At 39.9% G+C, this 13,109-nt stretch overlaps 1 protein-coding gene across 1 annotated transcript in view; it reads right to left on the minus strand.

Annotated features, from left to right (window-relative positions):
* The window catches only part of CDS1 (CDP-diacylglycerol synthase 1), a 60,689-nt gene that overhangs the window by 27,526 nt on the left and 20,054 nt on the right, over nucleotides 1-13,109 (minus strand). The window contains exons 3-5 of the mRNA XM_011232510.3: nucleotides 12,640-12,736; nucleotides 5,505-5,602; nucleotides 2,681-2,820 (exon numbers count right to left, since the gene is read on the minus strand). Coding sequence (XP_011230812.2) covers nucleotides 2,681-2,820; nucleotides 5,505-5,602; nucleotides 12,640-12,736 — 335 coding nt within the window. The remainder of the gene's footprint in view (nucleotides 1-2,680; nucleotides 2,821-5,504; nucleotides 5,603-12,639; nucleotides 12,737-13,109) is intronic.

Genomic DNA, 13,109 nt, shown 5'->3' on the forward strand with positions numbered 1-13,109 from the left:
GATCTTGGGGTTGTGAGTTCAAGTCCCAGGCTGGGTGTGGAGACTACTTGAAAAAAAAGAGAAAGAAAGAAATTAAGGTGAAAACCCACAGAGTGAAGAAAACTGAAGAAAAGTCAAGGAAAACAGAAGAGACATGGCTGCAAAACTGGAAGCTGGAAAACAGGATAACTTTTAGCAGAGCTGAGAAATCAGGGACTAGTAGTATTTCCTAGAGAAAACTGAACAGAAAAGACTCACTGGAAGGCTAGGTAGGGCCTAGGCTCCCAGACTGGAGTACTAAGTAAGAGTCTACTAATAATGATTGCAAGCCCTAGCCAAAGCAGTCAACTGTGAGAATATTTTTAGAAATGTATGAACATACAACATTTACCTTCCAAGAATATTTCACAGGAAACTACTGGAGGCCATGCTTCCACAAAACAAGGATGTCGACCCAGAAATGGAAGTTGCGGGATAGAAGAAACGAGGTGGCCAAATCAGGAGGACACTGAGGCACTGGGCTACAAGCAGACAGTCCAAATGTGACAGGGCTACAGAGTTTCTAGGACAGAGGTCTCAAGGTAAAAAAGAAACTGATATACTGATTTTTGTGAACATTGGAAAAAACTACCAATACACATTTGAATAGACCCAGAAGAGAAAAGAAGGATTCCTACGTGGAAATGTATGGATGTGGAACGGAGAAGGTGAAGCAGTTACTAAGTTCAGAAGAAGCAAAAAGTTGTGTAAGAACAGAAATGCAATCACAGATACTATTTGGTTCTCCAGGAAGTGATGTTTTAGGTATCTGTTTAACAATGTCAACAACGACAATAACAAACTGTGGAGAAGAAAGAAGGTTATAATAGGAAGTCAACAGGTAATGCCTAATATAAATTAAGAAATGAGCATATTACTTTAAAAAATGGGAAAAAATCTGTAAGTGGTGAGGTACAGGTGGTTGTTTACATTTTGTTTTAAAACTGATTTTTTAAGTGGACGTATGTTAATGCTACAATGATTTATATTTTCATAAATCATAACGCTGTTATTCAGCAGTTACAAGAATGGTCGTATGTAACAATGTAAAATTGTTGGGTTCAGTAGCAGGAGCCACTATAGGCACTTTTCTTGCTAATAATTGTTTTTAAAATTCAAAATGCCAATAAAGTCTTGCCAGTCTATACATAAATGGGAAGGCACTGTATTCTTCTCTCTTGTGACAGTAAACAATCCATCCCCAAATCTACCTTACATTTAACAATGCAAATCAAACCTGTTAGTTTGGTAAGTGTGGTAAACCACTCGAAGTTTCTACTAAGAAAAAAAATGTCACAAATGTGCTTTGATAAAAACAGAATTAGTGTTAAGTGTTTTTCTCTCCAAATTTCAGCTATTATCAGTCATCATTAATCTATCATGATTCTTCTAAAATGATTCAAATTTAAAACTGAATGACTACCTAAAATGAGTAATTTCTTGTGACCTTGAAAGAACAGAAATACCTTTCAGTCTTTTCCCAAGAATGTACTTTCTTTAGATGCACTAGTAATAATTTTTTAAAATATTGTAACAAACTCAGAAAACTGGAATAAACACACAAAAAATCTTGAATGTAAAAAGAGGAAAACTCTTTAGAAAATACAGGTTCCTCCTACCCCAAAAACAATTCTCTGAAAATTACTATTATCATTTCAGACTGTATTTCACTTTCTGACTTCCTAGACTCAGAAACAAAATCGAGACCAGGATCTGAAGAAGGCTTTATTAAAGCAGAAGCACCATGAAGAACACAACAACTGAATAAAATGACATACTTCTAGAGGACCTGATGTACTTCCCATACACTCTGCGTATTTCTAGTTTAATGAGAACTGGAAAAGAGTCACCCATATCGTGCTCAGTTTCCAAAATTGTACCGAGAAGAATTTATTTATTGAAAAACTCTTAAGAGCTAAAACAGTAACTATTAAGAGCTAAAGTAAAAACTCAAAGTTCATATCCTCCTTTAAAATGAAAAATAATGGGGGCACCTGGGTGGCTCAGACAGGTTATGATCTCAGGGTCCTGAGATCAAGCCTTGAGTTAGGCTCCACACTCAGTGGGGAGTCTGCTTGAGATTCTCTCCCTCCCTCTCCCTCTGTCCCCCGCCCCACTCGCTCCCTTTCTCTCTCCCTCTCTAAAATAAATACAATATTTAAAAATAAAATCATAAAAACAGATGATAAAGTATACTATAAACAAATATTTATATATATTTATATAAGTTTATATATATATATATATAAATGTATACAAAAATATATAATAAACCATGTCAGTAAAACCAAATATCCTGATTGATGCTATATGAACACTTATTTTCTAGGTACAAATAAAACAATATATATGCAAAAATTTCTTTGTAAATTATACTTGGTTAACAATCAATCCATATATTTAAAAGTTTCTTTACTACAATTTCCAAAGAAAATTTGAAATCTGTGGACTATTAAACAAGTATGTACTTTTATTAGTCACATTAGGGAGTAACTGCAGTTTAAAACCACAATGAAAGAAACACCTTTATATATGGGACAAATAAAAAAAGAAGCTGGGTTAAACTGTAACAGATGAAGGATGTTATGAATATAAATCACATAAGTAAAAATAAACATGTAAAATATACTAGCTATGTATCAATACTGACTATTTTCCTTACCTGCCAGATAGAGGGCAAATGATATAAATCTATGGTAGCGAATGAGGAACTGAAGTTGCTCTTCTCTTTGAACAAATGTAGCAAAATAATCAGCTACAGTCTCTCCGTAGAAGAAGTAGTTTACACACAGTAGAAAGTACCTATGATTTAAAAACAATTAGCTTTTTTAAACTTGAAGCCTTTTTTCCCTCTCAAACTCAACAAAACTATTCTTTACATTTTGATGATGACATAAAGATCAAAAACCAAATTGAACAGACACGTTCAGGATATTCCATCAAAACACATCTTCTGCTTTTGAACTTAATTTCAAATGTATCAGTCAACAAAAACTTACTGAATATAGCTCATGCCTGTACTTAGGTCAAAATATTTTTCTTTTTTCTTTCTTTCTTTCTTTTTTTTTTTACTTAGGTCAAAGTCTAATGCCAGAGACAGATAATTGGGAAACAACATAAAAATACTACGCGCACACACACACATTCAGCACTGTTTATAATGAAAATTCACTCCCAACTACTCACAGCTCTAAAGCTTGTTAATAGTGGAGATCCTTGCCAAATTCCCACCTGCCCTAAGGAAGATCAACAGAGAAAGCAGGAAGAGGTAATTCAACCTCTGACCTCTCCCCTCACTGCCCTGTGCATATTGGTGTCTTTCTCCCTCTCCTCCATGTTCCAGATGGACTCCAGTGGTACAGTAATGCTTAAGAGGTAATGGTGGGGGGTGGGAGCAAGCAGCAGGTAAAAATCTCTGAGAGAAACTTCGTAAAACTGCATAAATCACCTGCCCCTCCACTCAGCTCTGGTATGCCCTTTCCGCCAAGGGAAAGGCTGAACCCATGACATTTCGTTGATGGCAGCTTGTGTGAGCCAGGAAAAAAGGCTGAGAAACACTGCTTCAGAGTTCCTCTGTGCTCATCCTTTGAAGGGCAGAGTCCCAGGTGGCCAGGAGAGCAGCAGAGGAAAGGAGCGATTTCCCTTAGAGTTGTCATGGATGGAATCAGACCCCACTGTTTTCAAAGTAAAGTATTCTCATTTCTTTTTTTTTTTTAAAGGAATATAAGACTTTATTGACCACTGTTTACCAGTATTTACAATAAAGCAAACAATATACAGTTGGATGGGGCGCCTGGGTGGCACAGCGGTTAAGTGTCTGCCTTCGGCTCAGGGCGTGATCCCGCCGTTATGGGATCGAGCCCCACATCAGGCTCCTCTGCTATGAGCCTGCTTCTTCCTCTCCCACTCCCCCTGCTTGTGTTCCCTCTCTCGCTGGCTGTCTCTATCTCTGTCAAATAAATAAATAAAATCTTTAAAAAAAAAAAAGTATTCTCATTTCTATCAGCTGCATTATCCTTTTCTATTCTCCTACGGTGGAATCTGTCTTTGACTCCTCTGTAAGACTATCAAGGCCCCCTCTTGCCCACCAGCCCAACTTTTTGCCCACTATCGTGCTCAGGAGAGCCAGGAACATCTCTCCATCTGCGGCACGTGCCTCCGCGGTCCCCTGTCCAGAACCTGACCGGTGCAGCTTCGCCAAGGCAGGACACTCCTCTCTATCCAAAACTTGTCTTTAGTTCAAGTGCTGATTTGTTTCTCACCTTCTCCACAAAGACTTCTACAATCACTGGAGCCCATCCCAACCTGCCTTTTCCCCCCTACACTTACAATCAATCAATCCTGCATGGGTTAGCATTTAATTATTCTCCAACTGCTTACTCTATCTAACATTCCCCATAATTTTGCCCTTCATGGAAAAACCAGCTATAAGGAAAAATTAGCTATTACCAAAACCAAGAAACAATTTTTTGACCACTCTAAACCCCAAAGGTGATACATTTGTTTTCTTAAGACACTGGCTCCTCTGGCTGATACTAATCAAATAACTATATTCAAAGGCATGGCCAGTTAGGTCAATTATGAACAATCATATTATCATGTTTCCCGGTCAAGGTCTTGATAACTAAGAATTATACCTGAAAAGTTGTAAAAAGATACATAAAACTTGAAATAATAAAATCACATAACTTTTTTTTTTTTAACTAATTTTTACATGCATTTGTACCCACACGATATTTCATGGGCTGGTTATTACCAGTGCTATTTACGAGGCTGCCTTACACGGCCCCCTCAGAGAGTCTTATTCTTCCCTCTGACTACCCTCAGTGTAGCCTGTCATGGGGCCCAGGGCCTGAACAGGAGATCAAACCAGAACAACAAAGGTAGGAGTCTCACCTCTCCTCTCACTCCCCTGCCCAGCCCCCAGGGCCTACAGGGACAGGCCAGGGAGGGTAGGAGGGAGACAGATACTCACCCTGGGCTTTCCTCCCCTTCAACAAACTGCTGATCACTCAAGAAACAGAACAGAATACCCACAACCATTTTCATATCTCATCTTTCACTCTTTGTAGAGATAATCTAATTTTGTATGTGGTCTCATGTCAACCGAGGCAAAATAAAGCAAAAGATCACACCTATTTCTAACATTTTACAAAATGAAACTTTGTTAAAACTGTAATTATAAAGGATATAAAAATGCACCCAATATAATGTTTTTTTAAAGAGGACAATAGTGTATATATGAGTATACAGATATAAAGTATCTCTGCAAAGACTGAAAGATGAGCTATGAAAATATTTGTGTTGGGATGGGAGACTTAAACGTGACTGTCTTTTCAAAATTCAATTGCATTCATTTTATTTATCTTCCTCCAAAAATCAATCTACACGGTCACCTGTGTGATACTGACTGATCAGGGTTCTTCCTTGACAAACTTCAGAAAAGAGCCCTAGCTTCTTATCTGAAACAGTTTTAAATTACTTACCAGCTCAATGTTCTAAACCACGGCAGGTCATAAGAACGATAGACTCTGTAACCTATAGTGATAATTTCATGGAAGCATTTCACTTGGATGCCTAGAACCTGAAACCAAGAGAACACATTAACATACATCTCTTAGTGTTTACATTTGTGCTTCATCATTTAATATGCAATTTGTTATCATAAATATTTTAAAAATCTTTAGCCTACCCATTTTTAATTATTCTGAATGTCAGTTGCAAAAACTGAATAGTCAATGCTATTTGAATGATACTCAAATATCAAGTGATATTTCAAAGGGGTAAGCAAATCAATGTTTTATCCAAAAAGTGAGAGCCCCTTCCTGGGGTAGGAGGGGGCAATGTAGCTTAAAGTTTGAGGGATACAGTCTGGTTGGTCACAGGCTAGGCTTCATCCCTCACTACTGCTTCATTTCCTGAGTTCATCCTTCTTAAGATGGATGACCTTTTTGTCCATTTCATTTTTTGAGTTACCGTAGGAAAACGATCATATGTGCAAGTTTGCTTATATATATTTATTTTTAACCATACATCCTGGTATGCTTTCCAAGGATAGAGATACTGTCAGAACAAATGATTAAAACATCTTTCCCCTGCCACCCAGCAGGGTTTGGGCATGGTCTCTTCATTCTTCCAGCTGTGCCAACTCTCACACAGCCAGCTGCACACAGCTCTCATCAATCCAAGTGGGGCTACACCAGCAAATCAGAAAACAGCCTTCCACATCAGCAGCCACTTCGGCCAACCAATTGATTCTATGCAGTTTCGTCTGCACAGTGTCCTGTGTACATTCAAAATAAATGAGTTAATATTTATGAATTCTTTTTTGATGGTCTACTTATACTTAGTAGTCCTTCCAACTGCTGTATCCACCAACCTGAGTTTAGGTAATCCCTGAGGGTGTAGCATCATATCCAATGCTTGGCTTAAGACAATTCCAACACTCAAAGAGCAAGTGACAAGTTGAACACTTATTGTCATGAACCGAAAGGTTAAAATCTTTGTGAATACAGCAGACGGACTATTTCAGCCTCTAGAGAGTATACCCAAGGGCTTGGTTTTGTACAGCTCTGGAGCTAAGAATGGATTTTATATTTTTAATACAAAACTCAAACATGATGTGACAGAGAGATACATGCTTCCTTAAAGCCTAAAATATTTTTACCTGCTTCTTTACTTAAAAAGCTTACCAAACTCTGCCCAAGAATATACTTTGGTATTTCTTTTTAAGCTCTCCACAGTTTAGCTTTCCCACAGCTACTGTTCAGGATGCTCTTAAGTTGTGTTTCACCATTATACCTATTACATGTCCAACCACATAAAGTAATTGTGACCCCCCAGCCGCACGATAAGAAAATATTAGGCCAAACTACTATAAATAGTTTTTTTTTAAAGAAAAAGTCATTACTGCTTTATAACATAAAGACAAGAAGAAATTCAAATAGTGTCTTTCAAATCAGCTTTGAATATAATGTTGAAAGTCATTTTTTAAAATAATCACAGAATGGGGACAATGCTAGATGTTAAAATAAATGGCAAAGCCATGCTATTTATAGAACCAAGGGCTTTTAAAATATCAGAGGCACTGATGCAATTTCTATTTGCTAAATGAACACATTTGCTCAAGAACAACCATTAGCACTATACATGGTATTTTACTGGGGGGGGGAACTACTTTTAATAGCACATACATATATATGTACATGATTGTCAATTACAGTTTGCAAGTAGAATCAATACAGAGCTACTGGAAAAAAAGAGAAAATGGGGGATTCAAAAGAACAGAGCTAAAATCCTTAAAATATATGTATATCTTCCAGGCTGGGTGATCACACAGACACTGATATTCCAGGCCATCAATACTGGTAGCAAAGCACATCGGTAGGACTCTGTTGGCCCAATAAATGTGTTAAAAGCCTTAAAAACAACCACCAATATGTAAATACCTACTCTGCTAGTTACTGAGGATTCAGAGAAATAACACAGGACCTCTGTCTTCAGAGAGGGGTAGTCTGTCAAGGGGGCACAGGTGGCTACAACACTGTGTGGAAATAGGCACGTGGATGTAAGCATGGCCAGACAGAACACCTGTGGCAGGCGCTGGGGCTAGGCTGCGGTTGGGACAGAGGACAGGGATATACAGAATCACAAATAAAGGAGAGGATGAGGCATGTTAGGGAACTACAAGAAGTTCAGAGTTGCTGAGACATGAAGAATGGGGTGAGAAGCAGAGAGAGACAAGCCTGGTCACAGAGTCATAGCAAACAGTATGAAGCACTACACAAAGAAGTTCGTGCTGATCACTAAAGGCCATGATCGGGTGTAGGTGTTGGGGATAAGAGAGGTGGAAAGAATGGACTGGAGAGGCAGCAAGGGTAAAGACAGGAAGGCAGCAAGATACCACCACCGGTCGAGTATAGATGAACCTTTAACTGGGCCAGTGGCAGAGGGCCATGATATAAGGAGTAAGACATTGAGGAGATAGAACTGGCTGGAATTGGTGGCTGAGGAAACTGGGGATCTAAGGGAGAATAGGGAACATGGAATAAGACCAGGGAAGGCTTCTGGGAAAGTAGACAGATTTATGCAGAATGACTGGGGATGGAACAGAAGTTCAGATTTGGATATGCTGAGTTTGAACTATGGTCTCTATGGGTTATCCAAATAAAAGTGCCTATTTTCACTTTGGGAATCTATTCAAAGAAAATAATTCTGCATATGAAAAAGGTTTACATTCTAATATGTTCAGGATAGTGTTACTTACCATAAAGAAAAACCAAAACATAACCTGAATGTCTGAAAATAACACAGTAGTTCATAATTATGATGCATTCCATTCCACTAAGTCCATGAATGTATTAAAGTTGACGGGCAGGAGGCGGTGCCTGGGTGGCTCAGTGCGTTAAGAGTCCGACTCTTGGTTTTGGTTCATATTATGATTTCATGGTCGTGGGATGGAGCCCCACATCTGGCTCCAAGCTGAGTGAGGAGTGTGCTTCAGAATCTCTCTCCCTCCCCCACTACTCCTCCCCCTGCTCCCTGGCACACATGCGTGCTCTGTCTTTTAAAAGATTTTATTTTTTATTTGAGAGAGAGGGCACAAGCGGGGGGAGGGGCAGAGGGAGTGGGAGAAGCAGACTCTGCTGAGCAGGGAGCCTGACCCATGGCTGGATCCCAGGACCCGGAGATCATGACCTGAACTGAAGGCAGACACTTAACTGACTAAACCACCCAGGCGTCCCTAAAACAATTTTTTTTTTAAATGACGTTGATGGTTGTAAAGACGGTGGAACAACACAAAACACTCGATATAATATTTAGTTTAAAAAGCAGCCTACAAGAGTCTAATCACATTATGATCACAACTATGATTTTTAAAGCATAAAAAAGGGATAAAAGAAAATACACTAAGTAGCAGTATTAATTGGGTTTTGGTAGTTGATGATAGGGATAGTTTTCCCAAAGTAATTTTAACACACCTGTATGACTCATGCATGTGAGAAAAAGAAAAAAAACTATTTAAAACTAAATTATATAATGTGAATTAAAACCTATAGAAGTTTCCAAGAAAATGAGGGGGGAACCTCTTATACTCTCTGCCTTTAAATTAAAATATGCTGTAGTGTCTCCATCACTTAGAAAGTATGATTGTAAGCTATGAATGCAACAACTAAAAAGTATTACAAGTGGAAGGCTGAGGGAAAAAAGTTCCTTTTATTTTAAGGAACGTCTTATTATTCATTACTCATACTATGAGCTCCATCTTAAAGTAGTAGCTATCATTCCCTAGAAATAAGTTTTTTTTTTTAAAGATTTTTATTTATTTATTTATTTGACAGAGATAGAGACAGCCAGCGAGAGAGGGAACACAAGCAGGGAGAGTGGGAGAGGAAGAAGCAGGCTCATAGCAGAGGAGCCTGATGTGGGGCTCGATCCCATAACGCCAGGATCACGCCCTGAGCCGAAGGCAGACGCTTAACCGCTGTGCCACCCAGGCGCCCCTCTAGAAATAAGTTTTTAATAAGACTCTCTTGAATTAGTCATTTATGAGTGCTGATATTGTAGAGCAAATGCAAGCTAGACACGATGCCTAATTCTCAAAACAAATGACCTAGTTAGGGATATGAATATAAATAGGACTTTAAAACACATCCATTGAGTACCAACAGTGTGCACGTGTGTGCGTGCATGTCCTCCACATCTCCTTCACATGAGTATCACAAATATGACGTGAGTATGTACACACGTGCACGTGTGTGCGTGCATGTGCGTGCATAAAATAAACCTGAATGAGAGCAGTAAGGTCAAAGCCACCTTCACTACATCGTTAACATTCTTCGCTGATCAAGCTCACCGAGGAAAGGAAGAACCTGTAATAAAATGTATTTTCCTTTCGTAGTAGAAAAAATGAACAAGAAAGCCCAAGCACGTTAGGTGTGCGCTTATGAGTCTCTTTTTGAAAATCGGAATCCAAATATACAAGGATGTCTTTAAAGGTGTTTTGAATTTTCTCATAAATGGGTGGTTAAAAACTAGCCTTTATCCACAAATTCTGGCCCGAGTTACCACACCGAACAGTTTAGTTTGGAAAACAATGTAACTTACTCACAGGAAGCCCCCCAAACCGGCCTGAGTCCGTGTACTGAGGATGCCCCTGTTCTATGGGAATACGAATGTAAACGGTCCCCAATATTTTCATCGGCTTCCCAGTACTTCACAAATCCCAAACTGCTTCATACAGTATTGCAAGGCCCTCCAGAATCTGATCCCCAATTTTTTTTCCAAGTTCAAAGGCCCTGTGCTCCAGGAAAAGGGCACCGCTCGCCCTTTCCTGACACATCCAGCCGTTCAGACCTTTGCTCACCATGCGCACTAGACCTTGATATACCCTCAGGTCCGCTGAAAGGTCCCCTCCTCCACAAAGCCTTACAGAGCTGTCTGCTCTCACCCAATCCCTTCGCCCCCTGGCCTGCCACTCAGCACACGGCACTGAAAAGTGCTCTGCACACACTCACTCCTGAAAGGCCCAAATTCTGAGGCAGGTGGTGGTCGCTGGCACTCATCAGCCTCCACAGGTTCACACTGAGAAGATTACGAGTGGCTCTTCCCTGGGCTCACACCTGGACACTGCTCACACCGGTCTATCTGGCTTATAGGCTCAGCATCTTTCAGCCTCACATTAAAGTGGTCCTATCCACTCTCCATTGTTCCTTCGTAAGAAAAAGTTCTTTATCATGTCAACAAACTAACAGAACAGAGAACATGATTTCTTATTCACTGCTGTTACCCTAATATCCCCAAGGAAGTACAAAATTAATGAGGGGACAAAAAGAAAGTGAAAGGGCTTTATGGCACTAATAAGAGCAGCTTTAAGTGCTTTGAGGTGATGGGCATGAGAGACTATGGACTCTGAGAAACAAACTGAGGGCTTCAGAGGGGAGGAGGGTGGGGGAATGGGACAGACTGGTGATGGGTAGTAAGGAGGGCACGTATTTGCATGGTGCACTGGGTGTTATACGCAACTAATGAATCATGGATTTACATCAAAAACCAGGGATGTACTGTATGGTGACTAACATAATATAATAAAAAATATTATTATAATAAAAAAAAGAAAGAGAACTTTATCAGCTGCAGGAAAAAAAAAAGGAGGTGATGGGATTTTTTTTTTTCCCAATCGTGTCTAATTTCACTTCAGAACTTATTTAACTTTTACAGACTAGAAGGAAAACCATGTCCTATCGCCCACGCTTCTCACGGTAAATAGGACTGAGCATGGAGGGGAGCAGACAGGTCAGACAGGTAAGCATCTAAGTGGGCAATAGCAGCCAGAGATCAGGGTGGTGAGTGCGAAAGAGACTAAGCAAATGGAGACCAGATGATGAAAAAGAAACAACAAAAAAGAGGGACGCGTGCATCCGGCTGAGAGCAGGCTCTCCCTGGGCACTGAGAAACACGCTTGGCACCCACTAAGTGCTTGATGCATCTGTCAAACAAGGGCATTTCTCCTTCCCACTCCCACCACTTTGGGCTTCAAGTGTTTCATGAGTCTTTGGATATCAAGGCTTTTATACATGGGAATCTTCTGCTGTGACCCTCCTGCCCCCTGCTCCCCCTCTCACCTCACCTGCTGAGGCTTCAAACTGCAGCCCACAGGCAGGGCAGAATACCTCTGGAAAGTCTTCTGTCTCCCCCCTTGCTCTCAGAGCATCTTACTCTTTTTTTTTTTCAAATGCTTACTGCAGTTTGCAATTATGTTTCTGATCAATTCTTTAAAGTGTAGACAATAAACTCCCTGAGGGAAGAGACGAGTGTGCTTTTCTCAGCACCCCCATCCCATACCCCGAATTAGGGTAATGCCTGGCACATGGCAGGCACCCTGGAAGCATGTGCTAAACGAATGAATTAAAAGCTTAAAATATCTGCTTGGCTTCAAGACTTGTTAGACTTCCCATACACAACAAAATCCCAAACGCCCAGAACGGCTTCTGCTCCTCTCTGGTCTCATCCCTAGGCACAGCTTGCAAACCCCCAACAAACCGCATTCTCTCATTACCTCCACGTCTGGCTTCTGATGTCCCCACCTTGGACTGCCCTCCCCTGTCCAGTCTCTTCTTCAGGACTCAACGTTGGCATCACCTCTTCTGGAAGTCCTCCCTGTTCTCTCTCTCTCAGGCTGGACTAGATACTTTTTTTACTGCGCTCAACCAACAAGTTCTATCACACCACTCACCCACTTACGTACTATACTATTCACTCATATGGTCACTTCTATATCTCTGCCATTAGACTGAGTTCCTTGAAGTGAAGAATCTAGTTAATAGTCCTATACGATAAAGTCGTGTGTGTGTGTGAACTCATTAGCAATATCCAACGCTTGGCAAAATGTATTTATTATGCATACTTGGTCTCTGCTGAGCGAACACACTGAATGGCTATTTTGCAAACAGAAAAGATTGGTCCAGGTAATTTCATGAACTAGAAGATGCTTAAAGGAACTAAATTTGCTGTTACCAAACCGTGAACTATCTTCTTTTTTATGACAGGCTCATATTACTTCAATCAAATCAGTGCTGAAAAACAAACCAAGAGATACTCAGGGAAATGTGAAACACTTACAAGAAGCATCAGCATAAAGGATCCCATATAAATGATCAGGAAAAACACTGAAATCATAGTTAGAGTAAGAATTCCACGGATCCACCAGTTTTTCCACCTACAAAGAAAATGTTTATAAAGTTAGTATTTAATGTATTCTTTCTTAAAGTTTTTTTTGTGTGGTTTCAGTATTACCAGACTTGCATGGATTTTCCCTAACTCTACTTTAAGAATCCCTTACTTCACCTTATATAATAACAACAAAAACCAAAACCAAACAAACAGCATCTCTTCACTTACTCAGAGCTAAATTAAGTGTAAAAATCATGTTAGCCAAAGAAAGAAAGGAATTTTTGTTCAAGCGTGATTAAGGATGAATCACTAGGCTAGGCAGTGAGATGGTCAATGTGGATATGTGCACATCCCACCAGGGTCATTCGGAAAGGAGGAAGGCAGGTGCAAAAGCCCTCTGAAAAGACACTCTGTCCTTT

Source organism: Ailuropoda melanoleuca, chromosome 11 (genome assembly GCF_002007445.2).
Source record: "Ailuropoda melanoleuca isolate Jingjing chromosome 11, ASM200744v2, whole genome shotgun sequence".
NCBI classification, from domain to species: Eukaryota; Metazoa; Chordata; class Mammalia; order Carnivora; family Ursidae; genus Ailuropoda; species Ailuropoda melanoleuca.